Source organism: Mauremys reevesii, linkage group 2, assembly GCF_016161935.1.
Source record: "Mauremys reevesii isolate NIE-2019 linkage group 2, ASM1616193v1, whole genome shotgun sequence".
NCBI classification, from domain to species: Eukaryota; Metazoa; Chordata; order Testudines; family Geoemydidae; genus Mauremys; species Mauremys reevesii.
Genome location: NC_052624.1, coordinates 9,551,778 through 9,570,018, shown reverse-complemented (window position 1 = coordinate 9,570,018; position 18,241 = coordinate 9,551,778). Strand labels below are relative to the sequence as shown.

Below are 18,241 nucleotides of genomic sequence, written 5' to 3'. Positions count from 1 at the left end.
GAGGGAAGTGAAAAACCCCCGGGGTCTCTGCCAGTGTGACCTGGAGGAAAATTCCTTTCCAATCCCAAATATGGCGTTCTGTTAAACCCTGAGCATATAGGCAAGACCCACCAGCCAGACACCTTGGAAAGAATGGTCTCTAGCAACTCAGAGCCCTGCCCATCTTGTGTCTCATCTCCAACTGTTGGCGATATTTGGTAATAGCGGTCATGGATGGGCCATTTGCCATTGTAGGCAACTTCATCATTCCAACCCCTCCATACATTTATCAAGATCAGTCTTAAAACAAGTTCGATTTTCTGCCCCCGCTACTCCCGTTGGAAGGCTGTTCCAGAATTTCACTCTGATGGTTAGAAACCTTTATCTAGTTTCAAACCTAAACTTATCGATGGCCAGTTTTTATCCATTTGTTCTTGTGCCAAAATTGGCCCTTAACTTAAATAACTCCTCTCCCTCCTTGGTGCTTATCTGTCTGATGTATTTATAGTGTGCATTTACATAGTCGGAAGGAATGTTTCCCTCCCCTACAGGAATCACTAGATGAAATTCCCTGACCACTGTTTTGCCCGGGGTCAGACAAGATGATTGTAGTGGTTTCATTTGACCTTCAAGCTATGAAAGAGTTTTGTCAGCACGAATTTAATAGGGTCACGTTATTCATGAAAGGTGAAGCCATGGCTGACTGATGCAAATAACCTCTGGCAACTGCTGATAAAACCTTTGCATCTCCCCAGCATGAATTGTGTATGTGCCACACAGGGGCGGCTCCAGGCACCAGCACGCCAAGCGCGTGCCTGGGGCAGCAAGCCACAGGGGGCGCTCTGCTGGTCGCCGTGAGGGCGGCAGGCAGGTTGCCTTCGGCGGCTTGCCTGCAGAGGGTCAGCTGGTCCAGCGACTTCGGCGGACCTCCTGCAGGCTGCCGCCGAATTCGCGGGTCCGGGGACCTCTCGCAGGCAAGCTGCCGAAGGCAGCCTGCCTGTCGTACTTGGGGTGGCAAAATACTTAGAGCCGCCCCTGGTGCCACGTGTGTGGCAGGAAAAAAAGCCAACAATTTTAGTGGTAAACCTTGTTTAGCAACATTTGATTAACACATAAGTAGAGTAATGAAAATAAGAAGGTTCCGTCACCTCTTTGTATATATTGGCTCCCAAATGGCCTGATCCAGAGCTCATTGAAGTCAAAAGGTGTCTCCCCATTGACTTTAGTGGGCTTTGGGGCAAATATTATCACAAGTCCACCTGGACAGACTTTGGAGGAAGAGAGAAGAGATTTTAAAACCTCTAGAAATTGCCTAAAACAACTTTTCCATGCATAACAATGTTATGGATCTGCAGTCCAGCATCTTCAAGATCTCGCCGGATAAAAGCCCTGTGCTGTGTATCCCATAGGAGAGATCAGAAATCTTTCCAAAGGGTCTTAGCACCAGTTCCTAGCCCTGACAGCTTATGAACTGTCACTGGTGCAGAACTGAACAAAATGCTGCAGTCCTCAGATCACTGTATTCTTGGGCAAAATTCTTTCTTGGGGAAAGAAGGAAACATTTTTTTCTGACAGGCTGTTTACATAAATTATATGGCCAGAAGAGACCATTGTGATCATCTAGTCTGACCTCATGTACCGCATAGGCCATAGGACTTCCCTGTATTAATTCCTATTTGAACTAGAGCATATCTTTTTTCGAAAAACATCTAGTCTTGATTTTAAAATGTCCAGTGGTGGAGAATCCACCACAACTCTAGGTAAGCTTCCTTAACTGTTAAAAGTGTGCACCTTATTTCTAGTCTGAATTTGTCTAGCTTCAACTCCAGCCATTGGATTTGTTTTACAAAAGCTTAATGTGCATTAGAAGCTGCTCAGAGGTTTGGAATGACAGAAGCAGTCCCAAGGGAGATGGGTTTGTGGACAGAGTACAAGTGAGGTGGTCAGATGTGTGATGATGCAAGCTATCAGATGGATATCCATTATAGCTATATCTTGTCTCTGTATAGCTCTAAATCTGTTTACTGAAGGATGTAGGCATCAGTTCTGTCTATGCCTTGCATTTCAAACAAGAACAAATGAACTGTAATGTAAGTATTAGATGTAGACATTTAAATTACGCTCAGAACAAAAATGTTCTCCTTTAGGAAGCCATCCAGTACTGTCATCTTGTATTTTATATTTTATTCCATCTTGGTCCAGAGCAGGGGTAGGCAACCTATGGCATGCGTGACAAAGGCAGCACGCGAGCTGATTTTCAGTGGCACTCACACTGCCCGAGTCCTGGCCACAGGTCCATGGGGCTCTGCATTTTAATTTAATTTTAACTGAAGCTTCTTAAACATTTAAAAAACCTTATTTACTTTACATACAACAATAGTTTAGTTATATATTTGTAGACTTAGAGAGAGACCTTCTAAAAATGTTAAAATGTATTACTGGCACGCGAAACCTTAAATTAGAGTGAATAAATGAAGACTTGGCACAGCACCTCTGAAAGGTTGCCGACCCCTGGTCCAGAGTTTCAGATAATATGTCCTGTGGTTGTGAATACATTGTAAGTACCTAGGTTGATAAGACCAGAGTTCTAGATGTTGAGTGATCCTGTTGTGAAACCATCTATTTTCCATGGGTAGAATCCTGATGTCTTTATCTTTGGCCCTACTGGTCACAACTTCATGGGAATTAAATATGAGCCTCTGAGAACTGAGATTCGTAGCTAATGTTAAAAGTTGGAAAATTATATTTTAATGAATCTAAAAGCGGAGGTTACAAGAAGAAGATTGTAAAGAAAATAACTGAGACTATCTCCAATAATCTCACTTCAAAGCTGCCTTCGAAAATTTCCATTTACCCCAGTAAAAACAAAGATAAAGCTTTGATTATAACTTCCAAAGGGAGTTGAGGTTGCTTTTCGGCTTTCTGGTTGTTCAAAGCATTGTTGTTTGCTCTCTCCTTATTGATCTGAGGTATCAAAGGCGTTGATGCAGTCTTGGCAAATCGATTGTGGAGTTAGGCTCTTGGGTAGCATGAGTGAAAACGTTTGGCCTGTTTCACATCAATAATATTTACTGAAGAAATATGCCTGGACAGTGGTTTTCTGAGTTCCTTTTACTATTGGAAACATGTTTTACTAAGCGCTTTTTTTCTTTACATCCAGTTCCAGCCTCTGGGACATTGGACTTAACCACAGCCTTTTCCTAGTCTTTGGGGAATTGTTCTATGCCACATCATGGGTGACTCTTTAACAGAATTGCTAGAGGGAAATGGCTGCAGTATCTATCTATCTATCTATCTAGTAGTAGTAGTATTTGCATTCTGTATGGAATTGTAATATATTTTTTCATTCAAAATCAGAACAAAATGTGAACATTTTGAAATTTCCAGGGAAACAAAAATTCCAAAGAAGTTCAGTTCAGGATATTCGAGATATCTTCTTTCAATAGTGTCAAAACATTTACTTTAATTTAGTTTTGATATTTATATTAAAAATTAAATATAACATCTATAAATTAAATGGTATAATAAACAGTATATAACATACTAAAAACAATATTTTAATATAATCTATGTCAAAACAAATTGTGTTGTTTTATTTTGATGTGATAAATTCATTTCCATATTGAAATGAAAGTCTATCAAAATTTTGTTGAAATCGACTTATTCCCACAAAACATTTCAGTTTCGATGAAACTGCAGTAGCAATAGCGAAGTCCTAAATGGACTTCATGGAGTGTCTTGCATGACTCTGTTTTGGGGGTTTAAAAAAATCTGCTGGGGTATAATTTACTCCTTCCACCCAATGCATCCACGGCATCAACCATAATTTTGCACCTGTGTGAGTGACAGTTTCAGTGGCATGAGGAATGGGGGAGTTAGAAAGGAACAGAAGCAGTCGCATCTTGTGCACAGGTTGGTGTGTTCAGATCAGGTACTATAATTTGGAGGGGGAGCAAGAGATTTAATCTGAGAATCTCTAGTGTTTCCATCTATAAAATGCATCACTCACTATTAACCCAGATTTGGCTCAGTCCTATGCAGATGTGGCCTGTGTCTCCCTCTCAGTTCCAGAAAATGTTTGATACCACACATGCTGTATCTTGAAACTGAGGTTATTAAAAACTGCGTGTTTAAAGAAAATAATCCCAAATTATTTCACTCTTTCCTCTCCATTTGTCAGAGTTAAATCCCTCATTCTGGGTCTTTGGCACATATTTTTAAAATCCCTTTTTGGTTTGCATCTAAGATCAAGTGTAGTATTGTGAGCCAACCTCCATTTAGAGCAGTATATAGTACACTAACATGGGGGTAGTCTCAGGGATCTAAACAGTCTTTTCCAGCTCTAACTTCTGTAATCCTCTGATCCAGGTTTGGGATTTGATTGAGAGAGTTGGAAAACTGGATAGAGCTGGTTGTTCGCAAGGTAGCCATGAATCATGCCCTGCACAGGGTTTCTCTGCGTACTTTTCATACAGCGCAGACAGAGCAGTCTCTGACTGTTGTAATATGATTCTCTTTCTCTTCTCTTTCTGTAGGTTGTGGAAGGATGTGGGACAACATAACCTGCTGGCCCTCAGCAGCAGTGGGAGAAGTTGTGGTGATACCATGCCCCACATATTTTATCTTCTTCTCCAGTTCTCTGGGTAAGTGAAACTAGACATTTTGTTTACTATAAATGTCACTTGGTGTTTTCTGACTTGATTCACTCCGCCTTCCTTCTGGTGAATGGTGATCATGCTATTGTGTGAAAATTAAAGTTGAAACACTCCGTGATGACTATTCAGAGGGAATGGACATGCGCTACTCCCCATTGACTTCAGCTGGAGTTGTGGGTGCTCAGCCTGTCTGAAAATGAGACACTGTAGCCAGTTGAGGGCTGTAATGCTCTAATCTAGGAAAGGTTATTGGTAACTGGGTGGAGTTTAATAGCCAAGGACACACAGGAGGTCAGGCTAGGTGACCTCCTGGTCCCTTCTGGCCTTTAAACTCTATGATGCTTTATCATTTAGAAGTAGGTAAGTAGTTGAGTAACGAACCTACTTGACTACACCCTTGTATCTATCTCCTCACTGGTATGCCCAAATCCCCAGCCTACTGACATGGATTCACAGTTATTATTTTCCATTGTTTCTTTACATTACAGTAGTGACAAGAGACACCAGTCACAGTTGGTGCCTCATTTTGCTAGGTCCTATATAAAACATACGAAGACAGAGTCCCTGCACCTTTTGCTCCATGGTTGGGATTATCGCTGAACGTTGGCCTAACTCTGCTCCCACTGAAGTCAATGGAAGTTTAGCCAGTGACTTCAATGAGAACAGAGTTGGGCCAATGCTGTTCACTTTGAAAATCCCACTCTAAGAAGTTGCATACAAAGTAGAAAAAAAAAAATTCCCCCCCTTGGAAAATTTTGACAAAAATGGAAACAAAAATAGTTTCTTTCTAAATTTTCCACAAAAAATGTTGAGGGTTTTTTTGTTTTGTTTTGGTTGGTTGGTTTGTTTGGGGGTGGGGGGTGGGGCAGGGGGGTTAAGTGAAAATTTGAAGACCAAAAAATTCCATCAAAAAACTGAACAACCTCAATTCAGAAACGTTGCTGTAGTACTTCATGAGAGTTGTAGCTTGGGTACCTCATGCTCCCATTATCCTCTTAAGACCAGGGTCCCTGATCAGACTTCATCTCCCATGATGCTCCACAATCTTCTCTCATGGAGGGGGAGGCAATGTATCATGTGAGTCCTTGGCAATAATGCATCATGGGAGATGTGGTCCAGCCAAGGAGCCTGGCCCAGAGAAGAGATGGGGGACATGAGACAGTTGAATTACAACTTCCAGAAGACACTTCAGCAGCATATTCAAATCAAAATATTTCTAGTTTTGAAAGAAATATTTGGGCTTTAAGCATTTGGGTTTTTTACTAAAATCTTAATTCTCCACAGAAAGCAGATGCCTTTCATGAAACTTATGTTTAATTGAAAACCCAGCTTCCCATTGAAAAGCCCTTTCTCTGGAAAATTTTGAACCAGCCTGTGACAGAGTGGGAGTAGCTTACGGCTGGCTCACCAGTGTGTACTTTGTATGCATGCCCACCTGGGCCAAATAGGAAGATAATAGATTAGGTCTGGGTGATGATTAACAAGCTTCAGAGTAGCAGCCGTGTTAGTCTGTATCTGCAAAAAGAACTGGAGTACTTGTGGCACCTTAGAGACTAACAAATTTATGCTCAAATAAATTTGTTAGTCTCTAAGGTGCCACTTTCTCCTATTCTTTTTTTGTGGTTAACAAACGTATTCAGCTCATCAGTTGGGGATTGTTAATTGGAAGACAGAGAGGCTGGAAGGAAGGGCAAAGAAGACCAGAATCTCAGGGAAGTGAGACCTCCCTTCCCCTTTACCTCCCTACCCTGTGCCTAGCGGGTACGTTGAAGCTTATGGAAAGCCTTACGGTGATGGGACCTGAAGCTTCATAAGACATGATAAATAAAGTACACTGTGGTGAACATACATAAGCAAGCATGAGGGCTACCTGCAAAGAGGAATCCAGTGTATAGGAGCCCATCCTGTGACAAAGCCCTGACACAAAAGTTCAATAATGGACTAGAGGGGATGCGTACCTTCAAATACACACAAGTTGGATACATACTTGCAATCCCCCCTCTCCCCAATCATTGTAAACAAATGAAGTAAGTGCCAGCTGTCCCAGCTGCCCCTCAGGCAGTTAACAGCCTGATTTCTCAGAGACACTGGGTACATCTACAATACGAAAGTAATTCAAACTTATTTTATTCAAATTTTCAGAAGCGATTTTATACATTCGTTGTTGTATGTCCCCACTAAAGCGCGCGAATTCGGCGGAGTGCGTCTACAGTACCGAGGCTAGCAGTGAATGTCGGAGTGGTGCACTGTGGTAGCTCAGTTCCCGCAGTATCTGACGCCCATTGGAATTGTGGGTTAAGCTCCCAGTGCATGATGAGGCAAAAACATTCTCACGGGTGTTTCGGGGTGCGTACCGTTACTTGCTCCTCCCTCCGTGAAAGCTACGGCAGATGCCATACTACCAGCAGACGGTGCAGCACGGTGGACCACCTGTCTCCTGGTACTATGAATCCACCTCGCATGTCCTCTCGTCTTTCTATCTACTCTTTCATCTAACCATTTCCCGCCTTTTTTTGCAGGGCCGCCCAGAAGGGGGGCAAGTGGGGCAATTTGCCCCAGGCCCCGGGCTCCGCAGGGGCCCCCAAGAGAACGGCTGAGGCTCCCACCCCGGCTCCACTCCTCGCCCGGAGCCTCAGCACATCCAGGAGCGTCCCTGAACTGCAGGAGCTGCAGGATGGCTCTGGCAGGGCCCCTGAGCTCCGCCCCGCTCAGAGCCGCATGATAAGGGTGCGGGGCTGCGAGCTCCAGGCTGAGCTCAGCTCCCTCCGCTTGGCCCGGAGCTCGCAGCCCCGCCCCCTCACCACGCGGCTCTGAGCAGGGCGGAGCTCTGGAGCCACGCTGGAGCCACGCTGCAGCTGTCGAGGGAAGCTGCTGGATGCACTGAGGCTCCGGGTGAGGCCGGGGCCAGGGCCAGGGGGGGTTGACTAAGGGTCAGGAAGTCCCGGGGACAGTCAGGGCACAGGGAGGGAGCAGAGGTTGAGGGGGGCGGCCAGGGGACCGGGACTGGGGGGGTTGGATTGTGGGCGTTCTGGGGGTCTGTCAGGACTCAGCAGGGGGAGTCAGGGCAGTCGGGACAGGGAGCATGGGTGGGGTCTCTGGGGGACAGTGAGGGGACAAGGAGCAGGAAGGGTCAGGGATTCTGAGGGGGGGCAGTTGGGGGGCAGGAAGTGGGTGGGGGTCGGATAGGGGGCAGGGCCAGGCTGTTTGGGAGGCACAGTCTTCCCTACCCTAAAGCTCATTCAGCAGTTTGAGGCTTGCAGAAGAGCCAAGCTGTGAGCTTTTCCATTAGGGCTACCATCCCTTTCACTTCTCAAATGCCAAATTATAGTCTATATGTAATTTCAGTGCCATAGGGAGATTCATGTCAGGGGAGGGGAGCTTCATTTAAAATTAGCCATTGGGGGAGGGATCACATGAGAAGAGCAATATCCTTCCCAACCCTACCAAGGGAGACCCCCACCTGCAATCCCTGAGGCTTCAGAGGGGTTAATTCAGTGGTTCTCAAACTTTTATACTGGTGACTCCTTTCACATAGCAAACCTCTGAGTGTGACCCCCCCCCTTATACATTGAAAACACTTTTTAATATATTATATTTAACACTATTATAAATGCTGGAGGCAAAGCAGGGATGGGGGTGGAGGCTGACAGCTCACAACCCCCAGTAATAACCTCGTGACCCCCTGAGGGGTCTTGACCCCAAAGTTTGAGAACCCCTGGGTTTATTTAATGTTAGCACCCTGTGTCCATTCACATGCATATGCTATTTTGAGCATTTCAGTTTTCACAAACATAGGCTCATCCCAGATTCTGGAACAAGCTCAAATGCTCAGTTCGTGGAGTATGTACATAAGCTATACTAAGGACAAACCCCACAACTGTCTCAGTTTGTTGTGAGACCATGGAGGAGCCCTCTAGGAAACAGATAATTGCATGGAGGTTAAGTCCATTAATGGCTGTTAGCCAGGATGGGTAAGGAATGGTGTCCCTAGCCTCTGTTTGTCAGAGGGTGGAGATGGATGGCAGGAGAGAGATCACTTGATCATTACATGTTAGGTTCACTCTCTCTGGGGCACTTGGCATTGGCCATTGTCGGTAGACAGGATACTGGGCTAGATGGAACTTTGGTTTGACCCAGTATGGCTGTTCTTATGTTCTAACCTAAATGAACCCAAAGTTATGGAGACAGATACAAGACAAGGAAGCCAGCAGAGTATCAGAAACCTGGAAAAATCTCTGACTAGAGGGGCTCAGGTGTTTGGTCACAAGCTGAGGTGGTTCAAAAGTTTTGGATTTTTTTTAAGCAGAATTTTTTTATTGTTTCTTTAAACAATCAAACACAGCAAGCAGAAAATATTTGGCCCCGCACTTCTGAAACTCCAAACGATATTCAGGTTTTGGCAGACTAATTTCAGATTTTCAATTAAAAAAAGCACAACAAATTTTGAAGGAAAGCAGACATTGTCCGTGTTTTTTTTTCCTGCTTTTTAAAACCCCCTAGTTTTCGATCCAAAAAAAGTTTTGACAGAAAATATTTGTCCAACCCTTTTAATGAGCTTTAGTGCCTTTTAGCACTAGCTGATGCTGAGAACCAGTGATACCTTGTAAAGTTGTTTTCTCAAAACTGGGTTTGTGCCGAGATGCGGAAGGTTTATTTTTCCCAGGGCCACCTGTGGTGAGGGGGGGAGCAAGTGGGGTAATTTGCACTGGGCCCCGCAGGGGCCCCCACCATAATATAGTATTGCAATTTTTTTTATAGACGGGGCCCCCGAAATTGCTTTGCCCGGGGCCCCCTGAATCCTCTGGGCGGCCCTGTTTTTTTGGCTACCATGAAGCTTCTGCCACTTTTTCCATGTTGTCTGTCCTGGGCTCCCATAGAAGCTACAGAAGGCAACAAGTCCCTGCCGTTTTTCGGCTATCATGAACAGAGCCGCACAGCTTCCGCCGCAAACTCTGCTCACATTTCCATCGCAAACTCTGCTCTCCTGCTCTTGCAGCTCTAACGAGTTTCCCAACTCTGTAAAAGCAGAAGACAACCATTTACCGCCTTTTATTGTCCATCTTGAACCGAACAGCTCATTTCCCGCCCTTTTTCCAGGATTACCCGTGCAGGCGCCATAGCGTGGCAATCATGGACCCCGCTCAGATCTCCGCTGCAGTTTTGACCATTGTAAATACCTCACGTATTATCCAGCACTATGTGCAGTACCTTCAAAACCAGGCGAGGAAACGACGACAGCTCAGTTACTATACTGATGAGGACATGGACTCAGATGTTCCTAGAAGCATGGCATGTGGTGGTTGGGAGATCATGGTAGCATTGGGCCTGGTTCCTGCCGTGGAATGCCGATTCTGGGCCCGGGAAACAAGCACAGACTGGTGGGACCGCATAGTGTTGCAGGTCTGGGATGATTCCGAATGGCTGCGAAACTTTCTTATGTCACTTTCATGGAACTTTGTGACTTGCTGTCTCCTGCTCTGAAGCACAAAGGCACCAGAATGAGAGCAGCCCTCACCGTTGAGAAGCGAGTGGCCATAGCACGGTGGAAGCTTGCAACGCCCGACAGTGTGGGGAATCAGTTTGGAGTGGACAAATCTACTGTGGGGGGCTGCAGTGCTGCAAGTAGCCAATGCAATCACTGACCAGCTGCTATCAAGGGTAGTGACTCTGGGAAATGTGCAGACCATTGTGTATGGCTTTAATGCGCTGGGGTTCCCTAACTGCGGTGGGGCAATAGACGGACCCCATATCCCTATCTTGGCCCCAGCACACCGGGGCGGCCAGTACATAAACCCCAAGGGGTACTTTTCCATGGTGCTGCAAGCACTGGTGGAGCACAAGGGACATTTCACCGACATCAACGTGGGATGGCCGGGAAAGGTGAATCATGCTCGCATCTTCAGGAACTCTGGTCTGTTTGAAGAGCTGCAGGAAGGGACTTACTTCCCAGGCCAGAAAATTACTGTTGGGGATGTGGAAACACCTATAGTTATCTCGGGGACCCAGCCTACCCCTTCATACCATGGGTCATGAAGCCATACACAGGAACCCTGGAGAGTTGTAAGGAGCAGTTCAGCTATAGGCTGAGCAAGTGCAGAATGGTGGTAGAATGTGCTTTTGGACGTTTGAAAGGGCACTGGCCCAATTTACTGACTCGGTTAGATCTCAGCACAACCAATCTTCCAATTGTAATTGCTGCTGCTTGTGTGCTCCACAATATCTGTGAGAGTAAGGGGGAGACTTTTATGGCGGGGTGGGAGATTGAGGCCACTCGCCTGGCAGCCAATTTCGCACAGCCAGACAACAGGGAGATTAGAGAGTGCAGCAGGGCGCGTTGCGCATCAGAGAAGCTTTGAAAGCCAGTTTCATGACTGGCCAGGGTACGGTGTGACAGTTGTGTTTGTTTCTCTTGAAGTTACCTGCCCCCTATATATATGAAAGGAAATAAAGTCTAAATTGTTTAAAAACTGTTCTTTATTATTAGTTACACAACACATTGAGAGAAACCCGAAGGTGGACCGGGGGATGGGGGGGTTAGGGAGGTGGAGGAGGAGGGAAGGACAAGTCTAGAAACCAAATCAAAAGTTCGCATATGCCAGCTTTCTGCTGCTTGGGCGATCCTCTGGGGTTGAGTGTGTGGGTCCCTGTAGCCTCCCCCCTCGTGTTCTTGGGCGTCTGGGTGAGGAGGCTCTGGAACTTGGGGAGGAGGGAGGGTGGTTATACAGGGGCTGCAGTGGCAGTCTGTGGTCTTGCTGCCTGTCCCGCATTAGATCCACCATACAGCAGAGCATGTCAGTTTGCTCCCCCATGAGCTTGACCATAGCATCCTGCCTGCTCTCATCGCGCATCTCCCTCCTCTCTTCCTGTTCCTGTAATGCTTTACGGGACTCCGCAACTGTTTGCCTCCATGCATTCAGCTGGGCCCTATCAGTGCGGGAGGACTGCATGAGCTCGGCGAACATGTCTTCCCGAGTTCATTTTTTCAGCCTTCTAATCTGGACCAGCCTCTGGGATGGACTAGATAGGGGCTGCGTTGAAACATTTGCACCTGCGGGAGGAGAAGAGGGGAGAGTATTTTAAAAGATACATTTCAGAGAACAAAGGGGACACTTGTGTGTGAGTGAGCCATCACACACAGCCGGGCAACAGAATTCAGCTTGCAGGCAGCCTAGGGGCACGTGGGGTTCTGCTTCTTCTACATTCATTTCAGTATTTTCAGACTGCTGGGCCCCCTTTCTCACAGCAAGCAATGCCTGGTGGTGCCATAAAGGAGAGCCTGCGGGATGATCATTTCACACAACACCCAACCCCCCCTGCCCACCGCACCCACCGTGTAGCTCTGATGAGGCTCTGAGCAGGGATGAGCCCTTTAAACTATACGCGAACAGCCCAGTGCAGCTGGGTTCCCCACCCCACCCCCCACCACATGGCTCCAATCAGGCTCTCACTCACCAGAAGTACCTTCTCCAGGGTCATGGTCCGGGAGCCCACATTGGGAGTGGGGGGAGACTATTGGCTCCAGCATTAAGCATGGTTCCTGGCTAGGGGGGGAAACGGATTCCCCACTTGCCACCTGTACACTCTCCTCCTCCTCCTCTTCCTCCAATGACTCTTCCTCCTCGCTCCATCCAACTCCCCCCTTGCAGGTGTCCACAGACAGTGGTGGGGTAGTGGTGGCATCCCCCCCCACAATTGCATGGAGCTCACAGTAGAAGCGGAGTATATGGGGCTGTGACCCAGAGCACCCGTTTGCCTCCCTGGCTTTTTGGTACGCTTGCCTGAGCTCCTTGATTTTTGTACGACACTGCTCTGTGTCCCGGGAGTAGCCTCTTTCTGTCATGCCCTGGAGACTTTAGCATATGTATTTGCATTCCTTTTTTTGGAACATAGTTCTGCCGTAACAGACTCATCTCTCCAACATGCGATGAGATCCAGTACCTCCCGTTAGAACCATGCTGGAGCTTGTCTGCAAATCCGGGACTGCGTGATCTCCTGTGATGGTGGACTCTGCATGGTCACCTGTGATGGTGGACTGTGCTGATGGTCACCTGTGCTGATGGAGACCAAACAGGAAATGAAATTCAAACGTTCCCAGGGCTTTTCCTGCCCACCTGGCTAGTGCATCAGAGTTGAGAGTGTCGTCCAGAGCAGTCACAAGGGAGCATTCTGGGATAGCTCCCGGAGGCCAATAACATTGAATTGCGTCCACAATACCTTTAACCTGGGATTGCAATCTCGATTTAAGCACTACTCCACTTGCCGAGGTGGAATACAGAAATCGATTTAAAGAACTCTTTAAATTGAAAAAGCCGCTTTGGTCATGTGGACGGAATCTTTTTTTTTTTTTCCGAATTAACTCGGCTAATCCCGAAATAACAGACTAGTCTAGACCAGGCCACTGTGGCAGAGAGGAGAGATTTGAAGGAGGAGTGGCCTGCCAGGTTGGGCATTCCTGTGTGAGGGCCGGTGTGTGGAAGAAGGCACGGTGGGGGTTGTTGGTGCACAAAGTTGACAAATGAGCAGCTATGATTGGCACCATTGCTGGAGCCGAGGAAGTGTGAGGAGGATGCAGTCAGAGACAAGAGTGGACAGGTAGAGTTGACGATGGGCCTTGAAGAAACGTGACCTTGATGCAATGAAACTTGGGAGCCTCTGCAGGGGCTCAAAGGAGGCGATGTGGTTGGAGCAACACATAGGCCAGATCGTCTTAGCAGCTGTCGTTTATATGGATTAGAGGCCGGTGGGTGATAGACATACAATCACTGAGCCAGATTCTGCTACTCTGAATTCTGCTCTGTTTCTCTACGGACTGCACTGATGTCAGTGTGCAGAAGTCGGCCACTGTTTCCAAACAGAAATAGTTCAAGGAATGCTGTAACTGCAGCAACCATTTGCAAAGATTGTTTTTTCCCACTGTCGGGGGACTTAGATGTCATGGTGGTGGGCTCCTGTATAAGAACTTACATTGTCAGAGAGATCTGTACTTCTATAGATATAATTTCAAGATGACACCAGCTATTGATTTGGAAGAAAGGTCAAGTAGATGCTGGGATACTGCACTGTTGGATGCTAATTTAAGGACATGCATACTCATATGTCTGTGTTTTGGGGTAACGGGACTTTTCTGGATCCAGCTCTGCCTGGATGCAATATAAATGTCATTGCATCACTAGGACAACTTCTCTCTACTGAAGGGAAATGAATGTATTGATATTCATTCGGTAGGCATTCACCAACTATCTATCTCTGGTTCTTCTGTGATCCCCATGACTCTAATATCCAAGTGCCTCACAATCTTTCATGTATTTATCCTCACAACACCACTGTGAGGTTGGGCAGTGTTATTATCACAGATAAGGAAGTGAGCAACAGAGAAGCTATGTGACATGCTATAGCAGGAAGTCTGTGGCAGATCAGGCACTCAGACCCACATTTCCCAAGTAACAAGGAAGTACCCTAACCACTAGATCATACTTCATCTTTTCTCTCCTCTGGGGAGAACTACTCTAGATTAGTGACCCAAAATGGCTTTCAGTAAAACCCTCTAGTATTACAATTATGCCATGAAAATTAAATCAGCGTATGTAATAAAATCGTTGTTACACAAGACAATCTGGGCCTCTAGTTAATTAATTATCTGATGTATAAACAGACAAGCGTCTGTTGTATGTAATAAAATCTCTTTTATATCGGACATAAAATTTGGCCCCCAGCAGAGGTGCTAACCTGACAAGTGATAAGCACAAGAAGCCAAAAGAGAAAGTGGGTTAAGTCACTGGTCTAGCAGTTCTGGAAAGCTGACTTCAAATCTTGACTTGTAGACAAAGTAATAATGAGTCTGCTGGTTGCATTGTTATTGATTATTTTCATTACAGGAACCCCTGCAGGCCTCATTTGAGATGATGAGTTATGGCCGGAGGTTGCACATACATTTATTAAGTGACAGTCCCTGGTATTAAAGGCATACAGTCTAAATAGACAAGACAGACTAAGGGTGGGAGAAAGGAAGCACTATTATCCCCATTTTACAGGTGGTTAACTGAAGAAGAGATTAAATGACTTGCCCAAGGTCACAAAGGAATCCTGTAGCAGAGTCAGGAATTGAATGCATATCTCCTGAGTCCAGGTGTGCTGTGAAGCTAAATTCGTTGTGGATGATTGTGAAGCACTCACAGCACAGTGACGCGCGCACTACAGGAAAGCCAGAGAGGAAATTAATAACTTGGTAGCATTTTATGTCCGTTCTGGAATCCCTTTGCAGCGATATGAATGCTAACACAAGGTGCAGGGCAGTGGAGAATCAGAGCCATCTGTGTTTATAGTTAGAGTGGAAATATTAGGAAGCAAAGATTTAGTGCATGAAATTTCCTCCTTGATAAAGAAATGTTTTCTTCCAGTGTCTCATATCCTGACTTGTGGCAGATAAAAGATGGAAACCATAAAATGCCTCACACTGCGTTTATCTCATCTGACACTAAGGTCTTAACGCCATTCACAGATTCAGTAGAGCTTCATTATTTCATGACATTAGCGCTTGGAAAGGATGGACAAAAATATCATTTGTCACATTCCTGTATTAAAGAGCATTACTCACTTTCATTGCCCTAGAATATTCTAGCTTTCTTTATGTCTGTAATCCAAAAGTCGCTGACACCAACCACAAACTTCTTCATGCTGTTTCTCAAACAGGAAATCAGCAGTGAGTCTGGCTACACCGGAATTAGAGCTATCATTTCCAGCTTGAGGAAATGTACCTAGGCCCTCAGACCGGACACACACAGGGTGGACAGCCCATCCCGCCACTTGCGCCGCAGAGAGACTTCTATTTTTAGCACGCTGGCACAATCAGAGCTAGCACAGGTAGGGCTACCCGAGCTGGGAATTACACCAATGTAGACATAGCCAATACTGTACATACTAAGATCTACACTGCACACTGACTTTGGTATAACCACGTCACTCTGGGGTGTGAAGAATCCACACCCCTGAGCAGCATAGTTGTACTGACATTTAACCCCTGTTTAGACAGTGATGTGTTGCTGGGAGAGCTCCTCCCGCCCATATAGCTACTGCCACTCTCAGTGGTGGAGTAACTAAGCCAACGGCTTAGAGCATCTTCATGAAAGCACTGCAGCAGAACAGCTCCATCAGTGCAGCTGTGCCAATGCAGCGTTTGTGGCGGAGACCTGCCCATCCTGGCTAATAACCATTGACAGACCTATCCTCCATGAACTTCTCTAGTTCTTTTTTGAACCCTGTTATAGTCTTGGCCTTCACACCATCCTCTGGCCAGGAGTTCCACAGGTTGACTGTGCGTTGTTAGAAGGAATACTTCCTTTTGTTGGTTTAGACCTGCTGCCCATTAATTTCATTTGGTGACCCCTAGTTCTTGTGTGGTGAGGAGTAAATAACACGTACTTATTTACTTTCTCCACACCAGTCATAATTTTATAGACTCCTATCATATCCGCCCCCCAGTCATATCTTTTCCATGCTGAAAATTCTCAGTCTTTTTAATCTTTCTTTATATGGCAGCTATTCCATACCCCTAATCATTTTTGTTGCCCTTTTCTGAACCTTTTCCAATTCTAATATATCTTTTTTGAGATGGGGTGACCACATCTGCACTTAGTAATCAAGATGTGGGCATACCAGGGATTTATATAGAGGCAATATGACATTTTCTGTCTTATTATCTATCCCTTTCTTGATGATTCCCAACATTCTGTTCGCTTTTTTGACTGTCGCTGCACATTGAATGGATGTTTTCAGAGAACTATCCACAATGACTCCAAGATCTCCTTCTTGAGAGGTAACAGCTAATTTAGACCCCATCATTTTATATGTATAGTTGGGATTATGTTTTCCAATGTGCATTCACATTATACATTACATGTGCACTGGGACTGGTGCCTCTTTCTAGGCATCCAGACACCTAAGTTCTGGAGCATTTCATAAACCAGGGGAAGATGGGCATTCGACTGCCTAAGTCATGTGTGGGACCTGATCCAAGAAGCATGCTCACAGGCCCCCTACCGGATCCAGGGCCGGCTCCAGACCCCAGCGCGCCAAGCGCGTGGTTGGGGTGGCATGCCGTGGGGGGCGCTCTGCCTGTCGCCGGGAGGGCGGCAGGCGGCTCCGGTGGACCTCCCGCAGGCGTGCCTGCGGAGGGTCCGCTGGCACGTCTGCAGGAGGTCCACTGGAGCTGCAGGACCGGCGACCACCGGAGCGCCCCCCGCAGTGTGCCGCCGTGCTTGGGGCGGCAAAATTCCTAGAGCCACCCCTGACTGGATCAGTCCTTCAGGTGAGATCACACAAGCAATGGGGGGCAGGAAGTGGAGGAGGGCCTCCCTTATAACTTCTAGCCCAGTGATTAGAGTACTCACCTGGGATATGGGGGACACCCCCGCTGCACCTGATGGGGGGAAGGGATTTGAACTGGGATCTGCCACTTCTCAGCTAAGTGCTCTAACTGGGCTATGTGTATTCTGATGTGATACTCATTTAGCTGTCTCCATGTTTATATGGAGATGTACCTATCTCATAGAACTGGAAGGGACCCCAAAAGGTCATCAAGTCCAGCCCCCTCCCTTTACTAGCAGGACCAAATACTGATTTTGCCCAGATCCCTAAGTGGTCCCCTCAAGGATTGAACTCAACCCTGGGTTTAGCAGGCCAATGCTCAAACCACTGAGCTATGTTCAAGCTATTGCATTCTGGGTAAGTAATTAAAGAGTCATAGGAGTAACATGATTGGATCCTGAGTCTCCCACACCTGGGTGAGTGCTCTACCCATCCTAAGGTAGAGTGATTCTCATGCTTTTTTCCTCTCTCTCTGTCTCTGTCATATGTTTCATTTGGGACAAACTAATACCTAACTCCTTATGTGCATTCAGGCCTAACTGTCTAGTATGTCTTCTTGGTTACCTTAGTTCCTCCTGCTGGTACCCTAAACTGACCTGTCTCCATCTAAAAATACGATGCCTAAACGATCTTTTCAGCTGCTCTTTGCTTGTACTGTATTGGCCCTCCAAGTCCTGTACATTGTCATTAGCTCTAATGGTTTAGCTCTCTCAACTCACATTATCCTCTAGAGAACCTCTTGGAGACTTCAGTCATATCCCTTTCTCCCACCACAATAAATGCAACCCCTGTTTTTCCTCCTTCTCATTATAAGTATGCAGCGTCCCTCTTCTCTTATTCCTGTTGCTCATCCTTAGCCCTTTCCGATGATCTTATTGACCTTCCTGAAATATCGTGCTTCACATTGGTCATGAGTGGTTCTAGGTCCTAGATTGGCATGGGGGGAGGGGAGAATTTTACCACTGGGGGAACCGGTAAATTAAAATTGGAATAATAGATAGTGGAAAATAAAATAATTAACACTATTAGCCAAATTGTTCATGGTAGCTCTCTCCATTATACAGGTGATCCCCAATATTCTTGGGTGGAGGTGGGGAACCACCAAGGAACAGGTTCTAGAGAGCACAACCAACCAGTGAGAGCCGACGTGCTACCAATTTCACATTGTATCTAGAAGTACTATGTCCAGCGGGTGGTCGTTCCAGAGTCAATGTCACAACAAGGTGACCAGTCACATTGGTGAC

At 46.2% G+C, this 18,241-nt stretch overlaps 1 protein-coding gene across 5 annotated transcripts in view; it reads left to right on the top strand.

The window, feature by feature from the left end:
* Positions 1-18,241, top strand: part of VIPR1 (vasoactive intestinal peptide receptor 1) — a 175,516-nt gene that overhangs the window by 89,014 nt on the left and 68,261 nt on the right. For all 5 annotated transcript variants that reach the window (XM_039526909.1, XM_039526908.1, XM_039526907.1 and 2 more), the window contains exon 3: positions 4,515-4,622. In XM_039526909.1, the coding sequence (XP_039382843.1) occupies positions 4,515-4,622 (108 nt within the window). The remainder of the gene's footprint in view (positions 1-4,514; positions 4,623-18,241) is intronic.